Below are 18624 nucleotides of genomic sequence, written 5' to 3'. Positions count from 1 at the left end.
CCTCTCCTGTGCCAACCTCTTCATCTCAGAGTAGCACCTGCAACCTACACCCTCAATTATTTGCCAGATGTATTCTAATCTCTGTCTTCCTTTACCCCCTCTGATTCTGTGCGAAACCACCTCATTCCTTACCTTATCGGACCACTTAATTTTCAACATTCATATGTAGCACTACATCTCAAATGCTTTGATTCTCTTCTGTTCCAGTTTTCCCACAGTCCATGTTTCACTACCATACAATGCTGTAGACATACATCCTCAGAAAATTCTTCCTCAAATTAAGGCCGATGTTTGATACTAGTAGACTTCTCTTGGCCAGGAACCCCTTTTTTCAATTGCTAGTCTGCTTCTGATGTCCATCATTGGTTATTTTGCTGCCTAGGTAGCAGAATTTCTTTACTTCATCTACTTCATACCAGAAATCCTGATGTTAAGTTTCTCGTGTTCTCATTTCTGATACTCCTCATTACTTCCATCTTTGTTCAATTTACTCTCAATCCGTATTCTGTGCTCATTAAACTGTTCATTCCATTCAGCAGATCGTGTAATTCTTCTTTCCTTCACTCAGGATAGCAGTGTCATCAGCAAATCATGCCATTGATATCCCTTTTGCCTTTAATTTTAATTCCACTTCTGAACCTTTCTTCTACTTCTTCCTCAGTGTACAAATAGAACAGTAGGGGTGAAAAACTGCATCCCTGTCTTACATCCTTTTTAATCCGAGCACTTTGTTCTTGGTCATCCACTATTATTATTCCCTCTTGGCTCTTGTACATATTGTATATTACCCATCTCTCCCCACAGCTTACCCCTATTATTCTTAGAATTTCGAATAACTTTCACCATTTTACATCGTTGAATGCTTTGACAAACCCTATGAACGTCTCTTGATTTTTCTTTAGTCTTACTTTCATTATCAAACACAAAGTCAGATTTGCCTCTCTGGTGCCTTTACCTTCCCTAAAGCCAAACAGATCGTCATCTATCATTTCTTTTCCATTCTTCTGTATATTATTCTTGTCAGCAACTCGGATGTGTAAGCTATTAGGCTGATTGTGCAATAATTCTCACACTTGTCAGCTTTTGCAGAATTCGGAATTGTGGGGATGACTTTTTTTCGAAAGTCAGATTGTATGTCACTAGTTTCATGCATTCTACACACCAAAGTGAACAGTCATTTTGTCGCCACTTCCTCCAATGACTTAAGAAATTCTGATGGAATGTTATTTACCCCTTCTGTCTCATTTGGTCTTAAGTCCTCCATGTTGTTGTTGTTGTGGTCTTCAGTCCTGAGACTGGTTTGATGCAGCTCTCCATGCTACTCTGTCTTGTGCAAGCTTCATCTCCCAGTACCTACTGAAACCTACATCCTTCTGAATCTGCTTAGTGTATTCATCTCTTGGTCTCCCTCTACGATTTTTACCCTCCACGCTGCCCTCAAATGATAAATTTGTGATCCCTTGATGCCTCAAAACATGTCCTACCAACCGATCCCTTCTTCTAGTCAAGTTGCGCCACAAGCTTCTCTTCTCCCCAATCCTATTCAATACCTCCTCATTAGTTACGTCCTCCATAGGTTTTTTAATTTCTGATTCTAATACTGGATCCCTTACCGCTTTTAATTCGACTCCTGCCTCTTCTTCTATGAAATCAGACAAATCTTCCCTCTCATTGATGCTTTCAATGTATTCTTTCCACCTGTCCTCTCTTTCCTCTGCATTTAACAGTGGAATTCCCATTGCATGCTTAATTTTACCACACTCGCCTTTAATGTCACCTAAGGCTGTTTTGACTTTCCTATATGCCAAGTCTGTCCTTCCGACAATCGTTTCCTTTTCCATTACTTCACATTTTTCACACAGCCATTTTGTCTTAGCTTCCCTGCACTTCCTATTTATATTATTCCTCAGTGACTTGTATTTCTGTATTCCTGAGTTTCCCAGAAGATTTTTGTACTCCCTCCTTTCATCGTTCAATTGAAGTATTTGTGCTGTTACCCACAGTTTGTTTGCAGTTATCTTCTTTGTACTTATGTTTTCCTTTCCAACTTTGGTGATTGCCCTTTTTAGAGATGTCCCTTGCCCTTCAACTATGCTGCCCCCTGAGCTATTCCTTGTTGCTGTATCTATAGCCTTAGAGAACTTCAAGTGTATCTCATCATTCTTTAGTGCTTCCGTATCCCACTTCTTTGTGTATTGATTCTTCCGGACTAATATCTTAAACTTCAGAGCCTATCCTTCATCAGTTTTATTGCACATTTATTACTATAAATGGTGAATGATTGTGTAATTACTGGCCTCCTCCACACAAATTTTATAAAATTTCAGGGTCACCCAAAGGTCTAAAGATGCTGTGCTGAGACTTAAACCGATAACCAGTAATGAAATAAAGCACTATTTATGATCACAATGTATCATTTTCATTGTAATAAATATAGATCGCTGATGTCCATAATGTGACTTCAGAAATTATTAACTTCGTTATTTTCTCTGGTGTTGTATCTGGTAATGTTATGAGTGTGCCCCTGGGATAATGTGGAGAGATGACACATAGCACAGGACGAGACCTGTACAGGAGGCCGCGGTCCGGGTGCAGCAGCGGACCCTCAGCGCGGTTGAGGCCGCCCCGCATTGCCGGCGGCTGCGATGACACCATCGCCGAAGTCTGCTGTGAAGACGTCGACAGCTGCTGCTGTCGCTGTAGCTGGTGCTGCGAAGGCAGTGTTCCGAACGTGGGCACCAGACTCGGCAGAGGGTCAGGTTTGGCGAGAGTGTGGCGAAGTGCACTCGCCACCACACTGTTCAGCTGTATGGGAAGGGCCACATAAAAAAAGCAATTAAGTGAAAATCATAATGCATACAAGCACAAAACTCAGCGAGCCCAAATCGGTAAGTGAGAAAAATATGTAGCTAATAAACAATGGTGGAAAGAATACCAGAATTTCAGCTGGGGAGGGGGGGGAGAGGGGGGGGGACACCATGACAAATACAGAGAGCACTGCAATACATAGAAATACAAATAGATACAAACGAGATCAAATTATTAGACTGAAGACATTTTTTCCAAAACTTTACATTTATCACACATATAGATCCACAAACAGATTATATTTGTACATTCAATACTTTGTATGCATGCCTTTGCTCTTAATCAACATTCTTGTCTATGTTTAGCATAGTTTTTATTAATTTTCACGTGACGTTCTAGCTTCTCTGTGAGATCTTGTTTGGTGGTTATTTTAAATTTTGTTATCCTCTGATTGACAATAGCCCATTAATTTTCAATTGGGTTAATATCATGGCTATTCCCTGGCCAGGGCAATAATTTCAGTTGCTTTTCTTCCATGGACTTGGAAACACTAAGCTTTGTGACAAGGTGCCCCATCATGCATAAAAATGGCATCTTTTTCAAGGATTTCTTTATATTGTTCTTGCTTAATTGTCCTTTCAACAATGTGTAATCTGGCAGAACATTTCACCAACATCACACTCCAGACCATAACGCAAGTTGGATGCTTCACACACTGCTGCACACTCTCAGTTTTGAACTGTTCTCCAGGTCTGCAACGAACATTCTGACTGCTTTCTTCTATCTGAATACAGATTCATCACTGAAGCCTACCTGAAGCGTGTTTACAAAATTGCAAGTTAGAAAAGTTGGGAATAGTAACACAGGAGACCTCAACAGTCGCAAAATTCAAATGTGGCATTTCTTCAGTATCAATAAAACATCACAATTTCAAGCCAAAACTCCTTAATTTACCATATCATTGTGCATACCTTAGCCCAGTCTGCACTTGTCCACTCCTGAAGTTGTTTAGCCCACTATAATCTTTTGGTTTGCATGGCAGGTGTGATTTTCTGTCTTTTCCTCAGACAGCACGCCTTTAAACCACATTCAACCAGCCTCCTCCTCACGGTCGCAGGTGAAACTTCACCACCAAAAACTTTCAGCTGACGGCTCATGTCTGTAGAAGCAAGTTTACGCCTCATTGTTGCCATGTTTGTAAGTCTTGTCATTTTTCTAGGACTGACTTTTCTTTTACGTCCACATTTTCCTTTCCTATTTGGCTTGTATTCACCATGTCTCTGCACTGAAAGTTTGATTCTGCTGACTGTTTTCTGTGATATTCTCATTCTGTCAGCAATTTCTTGCTGTGTATAATGATTTTCAGCAATAAGTGCTACTACAACCAAAACTTTCTGAGGTGAAACATCTGTTGTCTTCCCCATAAACTCACTTTCTTTGGAAACTTCACAATTTATTGCTATAGGTAAAAACATGCAAGTTCACAAGCTATAAAGTGTCTTGTTAATGTAGCAAGAATAAATAACAAACTGCAGTACACCACAAAAACATAAAACATTACTGCAAATGCAGTTTCAAAGCATGTACACAGACAACTAACACCAACACGATTTGGAGGGAAAATGACAAATTTTACCAACTGTGAAAAATTCAGTGATCTGTGAGTTACTTGGAAAGGAAATTTCGTGGCATCAATCAAACCATTAAAAAAATCAATTATTACACTTTTCTCTCCTATTTTTACACCAGAGGACTTAAAGAGTATCAAAAATAATCATTTAGTCTAATAATTTGAACACCTCTGTCAAATAGAGAAAATTGTAAAATCAAATATTCTGCTGATGCCATGAAGCAGAATGGACTCGAAAAATTTGTAATATACGTAGCAGTTAAAACAAAGAGCGTTTGATAAGTAATGCAACAAAAATTTTTTTTTCCTGAAAGCACATCGGTTTTGTTCACGATTCCAACACACAATACCACTGCCCACTCCTTTGGCTAACCCTATCTTTCAAGGGAATTGCCTTTCAATGCTATGATCTTACACAACCTTATCGGGAGACCCCGTATGCGAGCGGTACCACTCTACCGATCGACGAAGGCGGCAACATCTCGCTGCACCGATAACTTCCCCACCGTCTGTGAACTTTTTCCTGTGGGCCAAATAAGTGCAAGTCAGAAGATGCAACATCCAAGCTGTAGGGTGGGGTGAGGAAGAACAGTCTTATGAAGTTTTGCGAGCTCCTCTCCGCTGTGCACACTCGCGGAAGACCTCGCACTGTCACAGAGAAGCAGAAGTTTTTGTGGCGATAAACACGCTAAAAGTGTTTCTTCAATTTCCTAAGGGTAGCGGAATACACTTCAGAGTCGATCATCGCACCAGGAGAGACGACATCAAATAGAATAACCTCTCCAGAGTCTCAGAAGACTGTCGCCGCAACTTCACCTGCTGTGGGTATGGTTTTGAGCTCCTCTTCCAGAGGAGAGCTGATTTGGCACCACTCTGTGGTTTGTCGTTTTGTTTCTGGTTCGGAGTGACAGACACACATTCCGTTACCCGTGATGACGTCCGATAAACTGCCGCAGCCGGCCTCGCAGTGTGCGAGCTGTTCTGCACGAACGGTCCTCTGTCGCGTTTGTGGTCTCCTGTAGGTGGCAAGCAGCCCAGTGTGCACAATCGGTGGACGACTGCGTCAGCACTGTGGACAGAGAAGTCCAGTCGTGCGACGAGGTGTCCGAATGTGACCTGTCGATGACCACGAACGTGTGTGTCTACACGTCGCGACACTGCGGGAGTCGCAGCTCCGTGTGGCCGGCCAGCGCACGGGACTTCCGACAGGTTTGAGTGGCCTCGTTGTGATGGTGACTGATGCCTCACACAAAGACTCGCTGTGCCTTTGCTGCCAGGTCCCCGCAGACATTCTGTAAGTACCTAGGAATATCTTCGATACTCTGGTTTTCTGCCAAAAGAAACTCAATGAGAGGTCTGTCCTCGGAATGCACCTCTGTTACAGATATTTTGAAGGCTACGTGTAGCACCAGCAAGTATTTGAACTTCCAGAAACTGTAGCGGCTGAAGCGGGAATATTCCACGATGCTCCACTACAAATTCCACATTTTTTTCCTCAGCCAATTTCAGTTGCATTACTTACTAATAGTTCAGTCACTGTCCCAATGCGGTAGCAGCGCAATTTATCAAGGCACAATCATTGGTTTTCGAACTGAGGGTGGAAGCATTTCCACTATAGACGGGCCCAAAATCAGCTACAAATACATCAAATGTCATATGACTGAGGCTGATACAAGTCGGGTTGTTTAGGGGGAGAAGACCAGACAAGGAGGTCATCGGGCTCATCGGATTAGGGACGGAAAGGGAAGCAAGTTGACCGTGCCCTTCCAAAGGAACCATCCTAGCATTTGCCTGGAGTGATTCAGGAAAATCGCGGAAAACCAAAATCGGGATGGCCGGACGTGGGATTGAACCATCGTCCTCCCGAATGCGAGTCCGGTGTGCTAACCACTGTGCCACCTTGCTGGACATCAATTGAAAATATAATTTACTGTACCCACTCACATTTACTGCACTTTGCACTACACATTTTGCAGGATCACAGCTGCACTGTCAGAAGAACGTGTGTTGATTAACAGGGCACAGACAAACATTTGTAGTAACGTGTTACAGCCTTTCCGTGTTCACAGGCTGTTTTTCCAGTTGTTCACGTACACTTTCTACACGAGGGAATCATCGTCAAAGTACAGAAATATCTGAAGGATAGAAAAATTTTACCATCTAGGAGAAACGATCCGGCCTAATGCAGGGTGAAAAGAAATGCAAATACTTTTTCCTGCAGTGTCTACAGGTACGAGAAATTTATCATACAGTACCAGATTCCCACCGTGACTGTTATCGTTACAATTGAACTGTCCTTTTATTTTGTAGTCCTCATGACTATGTAGTTTCTGTTGGGCAGTCATTCTCCAGTACAGAGTATAATTCAACACACACACACTACTGTACAAAAAAGTAAAGCACGCAGAATGTACTATCAAATGTCAATGTAACTTCGTACACATACGTACTGTCGGCGGTCACGTCAATGATGACAGGTGCAATTCTCTGCGACAGATCAAACGGCCACGTTACAGGGAATCTGTGGAATATCGTACTGCCGAGTAAGCTTGTACTGCCTAATTCTTTGTATACTTGATTCAATTTTGTAATCACTGAAATTACATCACATGTCCTCTCACCTCTCACACCGTATTAAGTTCCATTTCATTTCCTCCTCTCTTCCTGGTGCTTAACTCTCTGTCAGGTCGTGTACTCGAGTTACAGACAGCGTGCTCGTCTATTGAATGAAATTGTACGGATCCAGTGACCTTTACAGTCTCAAACATAAATGTCGTATACACGCAGACTGAAGCGACAAATGAAAATTTGTACGGAAGCCAAATTTCGGACCCACGTCTCCCAATCACTGGGCAGGTGTGCTAATCACTTCGCCACCCCGACACGGTGGCAGTGCAATACTGCACAGGCCATCCGAGACACCTACCTTCTACACCTACATCTACATCCATACTCCGCAAGCCACCTGACGGTGTGTGGCGGAGGGTACCCTGAGTACCTCTATCTGTTCTCCCTTCTATTCCAGTCTTGTATTGTTCGTAGAAAGAAGGATTGTCGGTGTGCTTCTGTGTGGGATTCAATCGCTATGATTTTATCCTCACGGTCTCTTCGCGAGATATACGTAGGAGGGAGCAATATACTGCTCGACTCTTCGGTGAAGGTATGTTCTCGAAACTTTAACAAAAGCCCGTACCGAGCTACTGAGCGTCTCTCCTGCAGAGTCTTCCACTGGAGTTTATCTATCATCTCCACAACGCTTTCGCGATTACAAAATGATCCTGTAACGAAGCGCGCTGCTCACCGTCGGATCTTATCTATCTCTTCTATCAACCCTATCTGGTACGGATCCCACACTGCTGAGCAGTATTCGAGCAGTGGGCGAACAAGCGTACTGTAGCCTACTTCCTTTGTTTTTGGATTCTCAATTCAAATTCACATTCACAGCTCAGCCCGTTCAGTATTCTACTGCATTGTGAAGACTCTCCAATTGTACTGGAATAGCATCTCAGCATGTAATGAAATGGGAGATCTGGCCCGAAACCCGAGTGGAAGTACATTAATTAAATGAAACAATACAGTTCCAGAGACTTTTCCGATGTCGAGGCTGAGATTCGAACCTGTGTCCCCGGCTCACTAAGCAGATGTGAAAACACTGTGCCACCATGGCACAGTGGCTTTGGACAACTGCACAGACTATCCTAACACGGCCCCCTCCTCAGTTACGAGCTTAGGGGAAATACCGAGCGGGCCGTGGCGTGAATGGAGATTTGGATCGAGGAGGGAAGCGCGATAGGGTAGGCCGCGCAATTGTGTGAGGCCACCGAGTCGGGGCGGCACAGTACTTGGCACACCTGCCCGGTGAACGGGAGACCTGGGTTCGAATCCGGGTTCGATACAAATTTTCATTTCTCTCTCCAGTTTTCATATGTACATTGTACTCGTCTCTGCCACACAGCTTCTAAAAGTATGGTAATTGTTATCCGAGTATGTGCATTTAAAGGGTTATACGCTAAACCTGAGAATGGCTACAATGCTGGGACTACATACCAGTGAAAAACATAAAATAAAAGATACTTTGATCCCAAAAATAACAGCCCATGTGGGAAAGTGGCATACAGGAAAAGAAGATACCAGAGAAAAATTATGAAAAATGGACTTAGTATTGCAGCCAACAAAAGATATTTAAGGCTGATAATTGGATACTGAGGGGATTCGACTGGGAAATGGGACGCACAAGTTTCTAAAAAAGAGAAATTTACTGCTACAGATATAAATTTTAGTGTGGAAAGTCTTGCTCTAATGGTATTTGTATCAAGCGTAGCCTCATACAGAAACAAAATGTGGACAATAACAAGTTCAGACAAGAAGAAGACAGGACGTTTGGAAACTTACGACAATGATAGAAGCTGGCAATGAATCAAAATTTGTGTCATGGCCGGCACTCTGACGTGGGTTTCCTCGGTTACAAGGCAGGTGTGCTAGCCATGACATGTCCACAGCTGTACACAACACAGCCAATGCCCTCTGCTTAACACAAACTTCAATTCATGTCCTCAGCTGATCTGTAGATCTTATACAGTTAACTTTTCCATGAGATATAAGAGTCAACTTCATCTACACTAATGAGACAAGCTGCGGTGGTATAATGGCTAACATCTGTGTAGTAAGCAAGGAGACTCGTGTTCAAGTCCTGGCTGTGGCACAAATTTTAATTAATTTCTTTATCTTGTATCATTATATAAAGTTAAGACTCGTATGTCTGATGACAATTTAATTACATGAGATTTTCTGAAATCTTTTACCATAGAAGAATGCTGAAGATCAGGTGGGTCAGCCAAATAACTAATGAAGTGATGTTCAATCAAATCGGTGGAAAAAAATTAAAAACAATCAATTAATGGCACAACTTAACTTGAGATATGTTGCTAGAACACATCCTGAGATATCAAGGGATTAATTTAGTAATGGAGGGAAGTGGCGGTGGATGCGCAGATGCAGGCGCACGCACGCATGCACGCAGGGGCACACCTAGGTACAAATACAGCAAGTAGGTTCAATTGGATGTTAGCTGCGGCAGTTATGCTGAGCTGAAGAGGTCTGCCAGATTAGTGTGGGGAGCTGCATCAAACCAATCTTCAGACTGGAAGCAGCAGCAGCAGCAGCAGCAGCAGCAGCAGCAGCACCACCACCACCACCACCACCACCACCAACAACAACAACAACAACAAAAACAACAATTAGTGGAAAAAATTGAATGTAAAATCAAATGAATATGAAACACTACCGATAGAATTACGAAGGAAGAAACACAGTATTAAACTAAACTTCCTGGCATTTGCACATAATTTTGCTATGCTATCTGAAAATGTAGCAGGTGCAGAAATGCGAAGAATAGATATAGCCACTAGAACATGTTTAAGAATCTCTGTGGAAAAATACAAATTTACTAGTAACATAAAATGTGCATCAAAAGTTTTACAGAATAGGAAAGCTCACAAATTTCAAATATTTAGTACAGTTGAGTCAAGAAAATGGGCGAAAAAGTGAATATCAGGAACTGCAAAAATAATGCACGACAACATGGTAGTTATTCCAGAGTGCCTTCACACAAACTAGATATATTACACACAATAATTGTGAGAAAATTTTTAAGTCCAATAATAATAATAATAAAAGAAAGCCAAGAAATTATGAAGCAATGAGGAAATGCATCAAGATACAGAAACTATAAGAACAATACGGGCTATAAGACCAATGTTTTCCAGACAGTTACATGGAAGGAGAGATCAGTCTGTGTTGGTGAGCACTTTTAGAACTCACTCCTGGGGCACTGGGAGGTGTGCTGGCCCCAGATCAAATCCATCTCGCAAACTAATGACAGAGGTCAATACCCATCAGCCTGGATGTTGTTTTGCATATCCACCGATATAAAAACCAGGCTGGTTCCCAAGCTCCAACCTCAGAGACAATGTGCAAACACTTTCAAAAATGTTGTCACATTCAATTGTGCTATGTACACAGACAGAAGGGGTAACTGGTTCCTGCTGGCAGTAGCTTTAAAATGCCTCTGGGAGTGACAACCACACCAAAATAATAGCCTATATTCACATAAGCCTCTTTTTCCGTGAAACTGGCAAAGTACCATACCGATCCTGAACTAGGACTGGCTGTAAAGGGCACGAGACAGGGAGGACAGAACACAGAGTGTAACACACACACACACACACACACACACACACACACACACACACACACACACAGACAAGTTACACTACATACCTTGCCACAGTGCCTAGAGATGACAGCAGCCATCCATATGCAAGTGATAGATGTACGAGTGTTCTCAGTATGCAAGTACACAGTCACATAAAATGAGGCATATCCCACAAAACATTCAAGGTTTCAGCTTGGTGACACAAGTGTCTTTAATTGTAAACATAAACCAATGCAAAATTGGGCACCCAATTATCACTCATCTGCACATGTAAATAGCTACAAGCCACATCCCTATAACCTCTACAAGATGTTATCAAGTAATGATAATTTTCAGGAAGAAAATCAATAAAGCATACTGAATTTAGCACAGAAAGTGCTGAAACAGGTTTGGGTACGACAAAATTAATGAAATGGTACCTCGCAATTTTTGACATAAAAAATAAAGCAAGACAAGAGCCAATATCGATACCCACACTACACCTGTACCAAACTTGAAATTTTGTCGTGAACACGCCCGAGGTTTCTTAAAGCGAGTTTCTGCACCCTTTCAATCAGACACGTCGAAACCCAGTTTGTGGAAAAAAGCGCTACATTGGGACACAGGAGGAAGGCGAGCTCACCCCCAGTCCGAGCCCGGAGATGGAGCCGAGTGACTCCGAGTAGTCGTAGGCGGGGTCCGGCAGGCGGTGGGTTCCCAGGCCCAGAGCGGCCGCCGTCGCCGTGTCGGGCGACACCCGGCCTTCGGCGTCGGGGGCGACGGTCGCGGGCACTGCGCCGCCCGGTCTCGCAACTCCTCCGGCCGCCCCCACGTCGCGCAGCACGCGCTCGCGCAGCGCCGCCACGAAGCCGCGGGCCCCCGCCGTCGGCGGCCGCCACTCGGGGTTGGTCAGCGTGAAGTGCACCAGCGACAGCTCCGTCTTCCCGTCCTCGGCCTGCCGGTGCAGTGGGAGCTGTGGTCAGGATTCTGGCACGCACGCACAATGATCTCCTGCGTACTGACAACACATTTAATTTCTCAGTACCCTGAAACGCAACAAGGTCGGTCACCTTGAGGTGTTACGCAGGTTGCCTCCCGCCTTGCTGTGTCATTACCAACCTCTCGGGAATGGAATGTTTCGTCACTGGTGGCAAAGAAGCACTGTTGGACCTATCCCTGAGAAGAAAATGACCGATCGCCTTGTGAATACTAGCCAATTAGTATACTACCCCTGTATCAAAATCCCTGGAATACACTGTTCACAAATTACTGCCTGGATCGTGTTGTATGACAAATGCAAGTGCAGTTTTCTAAGTACCACAGTCCCAACAACACTGCACTAGTTGAGGCAACTGACGACCCAACACTTGCCACAGACAACTGCGGTATCACAGTACTGACATTACTACATTACTACAAAGCATCCAAGATCATCAGCTTTGACATTTTGCTTAGAGAAATTACACACCCGAAATGTTCATATAGTGTATTGACACAGTTTCAAAATTACTCGGGTAACAGTTACCTGTAAGAATAAGAAGTTACCCTAGCAACATATTGTCTAAGTGATGCCACACAGGTGGGCTCCTCATTTGGCAACGACACCTCATCAGTTCTGTCCTGCAAATATCATTTCCGTGCCAATGACCGTGAGCTGCACTGCGTGCTGAGCTCGGAGATATCGGCACTATCGTCATATAGACAAATAACAATTTGTCTTCAGTGTTGCGGTGGGTGCAAAACTTACAACTTAAATCAAATAGAAAGACATTTTAATATCCCATCAGGAGTTACTTCTGCCTCCTGTTCTCCTCCAAAATATCACATTTTCACTGTATCAGAAGAAGACGAACAACTCGGGTATAGCTTTGGATGGGCACTTTAAATGGATAAACAGTACAGTCCCCACAGTGAAGAGAACTGTTTACTGATACCCTCTCCAGAAGCTTCAGGACATATATGTACAGTACATGAAAAGTACACCTGGGGAATCACTTGTGCATTACTTGTTCTGCAAAATGTCCACCATTACATTCCAATGTAATCCAACAGCACTCTTGACCTCTGCTTAAGACAGTATTATTACTCAGGGCACATATTGGTTGAAAGCACCTATGATGGCTGTTAATCAGTTGAAATCTATTTGCAAAAGTGAATAAATAAAACACGATTTTGTGACTGGTTGCTGCATATTAGGTAATTTTACGGTTTACGGTCACTGCACGACTCGGGAACCACGTGGAGTTCACCATTCATAAGATGGCAGTGTGTTCCATCCGTGATTGTGTATTCTGTAGGTCTGACTGATCCTCGAGACAGCCAGTAGCACGTATCCCAAATGGCTCGGTCGCAAGGGGTGGATTCCTGAAATCTGTTCAAAGTTGAGTTGGACCACTAAACTAAATGCCAATGACTGAGGTTATGCTGAGATTTTCAGTGCCTATTGGGCCAAAATGATATGCTGCCAAATCCAGAGTTCACCAGCCTCTGCACACAGACTCTGAACTGGGACGGTCAGACAGGCTCCAGTCTACATCTGAATGCCCTAATAGTGGACAGCATCTAACATCTTGAGATAGGAAGTAAGGACTGATCTGTAGACCACGCTGCCATAAGCTAAATGCGATTGAACAAATGCCCTACGAAACTGCAGGAAGCGGGAACTGTCAGCTACACATGCTTTTTCACTACGGCATTTCAAAATGTTCAGCGACAGGAAGCCCTTTGTTCATAAGTCTTTCAGCTGTGGGAGCCAAGTTAATATTGAGTCAAATAATAAACAAAAAAAGCATAGAGTCTATCGAAAACGTAAAATATTGTCTCCCACTGTGAGGTCTGGTCGGTTAAAACTTCACGTACGGTTAAAATTGACACAGATAGTTCCTCTAGTGAGAACTGAAAACCAGTTGTCTTGACCCAGCTTTCCAGCCTCCTGATGTAGCTGCCTCATCATCACGGTAAGATCGGATAAAGAGAAGACGATTGCGAAATCATCCGCAAACGAGGAGAATTTGACACGGCTCCTCACTGCGGACGAAATCACTAATATCAACAACAAACACTGTGACAGTTAGTACACTGCCTTGTGGGACCCCATTCTCTCAAACACAGCAGTCAAATGAGGCATCACAAACGCAATACCAAAAGAGCCGGTCCGAGAGTTAGGGCTGGCTAAGAAGTGGTCAACATCCACGTAGTCCCCACACGTGAACTTGGCAAAGAACGTCGTACCCCCGAGAAGTTCTGTACGGTTTTTTGAAGTCACTAAATACACAAACCAAATGATTTCGGCATAAGAAAGACTCCTGTATCACTGTATCCAATATAATTAAATTGTGAAGGGTGGAATGGTAGTGCCACTGTCAAAGTGGAGGTACTGCTTGTATCTTTGCAAATATTTTCACTTTTATTTCCACGCTATTCACATATTTTTAAGAATTTTTTATACTCCGACACGAATCCTCCCTCGTTCCATCTGCACCAATACAGAAAAGATTCCTATCCCTAGTCAGAGCCAGTCCCACATACTGTTCCTGCATGGTTGCTTAGCACGTGGAATCCTCCAAAATGGCCTTACTGTCAGATTACTGATCTCTGGGTGCAAGCCGTCCTTCCCCTGTGACCACCTGTTCAGTTTCCGCCAGTTCTTAACTCTTTACCAACACAGCCCTACAAAATAATGTAAATCACAACCACATTTCCTTACAGTAGCTCTCTGTCTCCATTTGTAGAATTCTTCATATGTGCAATCCCAAATTACTTGATCCATCTTACCCATAAATTGTTGCCCTCCAGGAAGTAGAGCAACACACACACCATCATATCAAGAAACTCTCCGCCCTGCTCACTTGCGACTTCCGTCTTTGTCTACACTCTCCACCCCCTCTGTAACAACCTCCAAATCTCCTCCACATCCACTCACAGCAGACAAACTCTGCCGTGCAGACCAACACAATTACCCCAGCTCAAAAACACACCCACCACTACACAGAATCCAGAACCTAAACAGACTATAAGTACAGTCACGAATCTTTCCTACAAAAGCCTTAGCCCCACAGAAGTATCAGCAGTTCTTTCTTTCCACAGACCCCAACTTTTGCCCCACACCTAAATTCAATTATGCAGGACTTGTTAAGGATCTTCTCTCCTCCTCCTGGTCCCTACAGTGGGAACACATTTTTGCCACCAACCCTACCTATCAGGTACAACCAAAGACCGATGCTGAACCCTGTCGGACCATCCCAGTTCAGAATCTGTGTGCAGAGGCTGGTGAAACACCGCTCTGTACTCGGCGACATAACATTTGGCCCAATAGGCACTGAAAACCTCACCATAACCTCAGCCATTGGCATTTAGTTCAGTGGTTCAACTCAACTTTGAACGGATTTCAGGAATCCACCCCTTGCGACTGAGCCATTTGGGATACGTGCTACTGGCTGTCTCGAGGATCAATCGGACTTACAGAAAACACAGTCATTGCCATGTTATGAATGGTGGGCTGCGTGTGGTTCCCAAGCCGTGAAGTGACCGTAAACCATAAAATTACCAAATATGCAGCAACCAGTCACAAAATCATGATCACTCTTCCATCCATCCTTGATCCACCCCAGTGCCCCCAAATCACTATCCGTTAACTTTTCACAATTTCTTAATTTGGAACCTTTCTCACAGGCATTCCCCAAATTCCTCAACATGCTGCAAGTTAACCTTACATTTGAAGAAACAACCACAATCCACCACCTCAAAATGGTCCTACCTGCTGACAAAGAGTACGCCACTTTTATTTTGAACTGCAACGATTACCTGGCAGTATCTGGCAGGACTCCACATGGTGTCAGATTCATCCGCCTAGAAAGCTTGCTACAATAACCCCATCCCAGAAATCCAGCAAGATCTCTGCTCCTCCTCAAATCCTCAGGCCCTTACAAAACCTCACCCCAGAGTCAGTCTGCCCCTCACTGGAAAGTTCTTATTTCTTTTTCATGGATTTTAGTTCCTATTCCAAATTTGTCTTTTGTTACCTTTACTGCTTACTCAGTATATAGAATGAATAACTCCGGGCATAGGCTACAATCCTGTCTCACTCCCTTCCCAACCACTGCTCCCCTGCTCCCCTTTCATGCCCCTCGACTGTTATAACTGCCATCTGGTTTCTGTACAAATTGTAAATAGCCTTTCGCTCCCTGTATTTTACCCCTGCCACCTTTAGAATTTGAAAGAGAGTATTCCAGTCAACATTGTCAAAAGCTTTCTCCAAGTCTACAAACGCTGGAAACATTGGATTGTCTTTCCTTAATCTTTCTTCTAAGATAAGTCTTAAGGTCAGTATTGCCTCCCGTGTTCCAATATTTCTACGGAATCCAAACTGATCTTCCCCAAGGTTGGGTTCTACTAGTTTTTCCATTCATCTGTAAAGAATTCGCGTTAATATTTTGCAGCTGTGGCTTATTAAACTGATAGTTCGGTAATTTCACATCTGTCAACACCTGCTTCCTTTGGGATTGGAACTATTATATCCTTCTTGAAGTCTGAGGGTATTTCGCCTGTGTTATACATCTTGCTCACCAGACGGTAGAGTTTCGTCAGGACTGGCTCTCCCAAGGCCGTCAGTAGTTCTAATGGAATGGTGTCTACTCCAGGGGCCTTGTTTCGACGCAGGTCTTTCAGCCCTGTGTCAAACTCTACACGCAGTATCATATCTCCCATTTCATCTTCATCTACATTCTCTTCCAATTCCAGAATATTGTCCTGAAGTAAGTCATACTTGAATAGACCCTCTGTATACTCTTTCCACCTTTCTGCTTTCCCTTCTTTGCTTAGAACTGGGTTTCCATCTGAGCTCTTGATATTCATAAACGTGGTTCTCTTTTCTCCAAATGACTCTTTAATTTTCCTGTAGGTAGTATCTATCTTACCCCTAGTGAGATAAGCCTCTACATCCTTACATTTGTCCTCTAGCCATCCCTTTTTAGCCATTATGCACTTCCTGTCGATATCATTTTTGAGACGTCTGTATTCCTTTTTGCCTGCTTCATTTGCTGCATTTTCATATTTTCTCCTTTCATCAATTAAATTCAATATTTATTCTGTTACCCAAGGGTTTCTACTAGCCCTCGTCTTTTTACCTATTTGATCCTCTGCTGCCTTCACTATTTTATCCCTCGAAGCTACCCATTCTTTTCCTACTGTATTTCTTTCCCCCATTCCTGTCAATTGTTCCCTTATGCTCTCCCTGGAACACTGTACAATGTCTTGTTCTTACAGTTTATCCAGGTACCACCTCCTTAAATTCCCACCTTTTTGCAGCTTCTTTAGTTTTAATCTACAGTTCATAACCAACAGATTGTGGCAGAGTCCGTATCTGCCCCTGGAAATGTTTTACAATTTAATACCTGGTTCCTAAATCTCTGTCTTACCATTATGTAATCTATCTGATACCTTCTAGTATTCCCAGGATTTTTCCATGTGTACTACCTTCTTTCATAATTCTTGAACCAAGTGTTAGCTATGATTAAGTTGTACTCTGTGCAAAATTCTACCAGGCGGCTTGCTCTTTCATTTCTTTCCCCCAATCCATATTCACCAAATATGTTTCCTTCTCTCCCTTTTCCTACTCTCGAATTCCAGTCACCCACGACTTAAATTTTCGTCTCCCTTCACTACCTGAAGGGTTAACTAGTCGCCATGACCAACTATATTCTCACCCACAATTAATTATCCTTTGAAGTAATCATCTAGAAACAAATCCGGAGTACGGTAACGGGCACCTGTATGCCACCATCCGATGCCAACGTATTTCTGGGCCATCTAGGGGAATCCTTCCTAATCACACGGACTCTCAAACCCCTCACCTGGTTCATATTCACTGACGACACCTTCAGAATCTGGTTTGAAGTTGAGCACACGCAATCCACATCCCTACAGAACCTCACCACCTCACCTCCGCGATGCCTACATCAGTACCTCCGTCCACATCGAACCTACCAACCACCAGCAAAACGTCCACTTCAACTGCCGCCACTTATTCCGCACTGAGGAGTCCCTTCCATACAGTCTAGCCACCTGTGTCAGTCCCATCTGTACTGACAAGCAGCCCGTCTCCAAATATACTGAGGGTCAAATGAGGTCGCCACACGCAGTAATTACCTTTCGAAGCTTGTACAGGAACAGACCTCCTGTGCCTTATCTCTACAGTCATCGACCACCTCCCAAAGTTACACTGTCTGGCCACAGAGGAGCACTCCCTCGACACCCAGTACTACCAAAGACCGGAGCAACTAAATCACATTCTCTGACAGTTTTTTAACTAATACTTATTGTGTCCTGAAAGGAGGAATTTCTTACCCAGTATCCTCCCTGGCCCTCCCACAGAGGTATTCTGCCACCCACAGAATGTCCACAATATCCTCTTCCATTCCTACACAACGCCTGCTCTCAAGCCCTCACCTCACGTCTTATATACCTGTAGTAGACCTAGATCCGAGACCTGTCCTGTACATCCTCCCACCACCACCTACTCTATTCCGGTCACAGGCATCACCTGTCTCATCGAAGGCGGGGCTTCCCGTGAAAGCAATAATGTTATCTACGACCTGAGGTGCGACTACAGTGCCGCATTCTACACAGGCCCGACAACCGACGAGCTGTCTGCCCGCTGGCAAACTGTGCCCGAGAAACAGCTGGACCGTCCAGTTTCTGAGCATGCTGCCGAGCAAAACTTTCTTCACTTCGATGACTGCTTTGCAGGCTGTGCAATCTGCATCCTTCCTACAATGGCAGCTTTTCTGAACTGTGCAGGTGGGAGCTCTCCCTCCATGTATACTACATTCCCGTAACCCTCCCGGCTTCAATTTCTATTAGTCGCAGTCCTTCACCCATCTATCGCTTTGCTGTTTCCACTACACAGCCTTCTATTCTGCAAGTGCACTCACAATCATTTTAGTTCTCTCGTTATCCACTCGTGTGCCTCGTATCTAAGCTCCTGACTGCAGCT

The 18624-nt window shown here is 43.7% G+C and overlaps 1 protein-coding gene across 2 annotated transcripts in view; it reads right to left on the bottom strand.

Annotated features, from left to right (window-relative positions):
- LOC126295506 (autophagy-related protein 9A-like) overlaps positions 1-18624 on the bottom strand; it is a 166426-nt gene that overhangs the window by 39917 nt on the left and 107885 nt on the right. For both annotated transcript variants that reach the window (XM_049988085.1, XM_049988086.1), the window contains exons 12-13: positions 11275-11586; positions 2567-2805 (exon numbers count right to left, since the gene is read on the bottom strand). In XM_049988085.1, coding sequence (XP_049844042.1) covers positions 2567-2805; positions 11275-11586 — 551 coding nt within the window. The remainder of the gene's footprint in view (positions 1-2566; positions 2806-11274; positions 11587-18624) is intronic.

Source organism: Schistocerca gregaria, chromosome 11 (assembly GCF_023897955.1).
Source record: "Schistocerca gregaria isolate iqSchGreg1 chromosome 11, iqSchGreg1.2, whole genome shotgun sequence".
Classification (NCBI taxonomy): domain Eukaryota; kingdom Metazoa; phylum Arthropoda; class Insecta; order Orthoptera; family Acrididae; genus Schistocerca; species Schistocerca gregaria.
The sequence above is the reverse complement of the archived record's forward strand: the minus strand, read 5'-3'. Positions and strand labels throughout refer to the sequence as shown.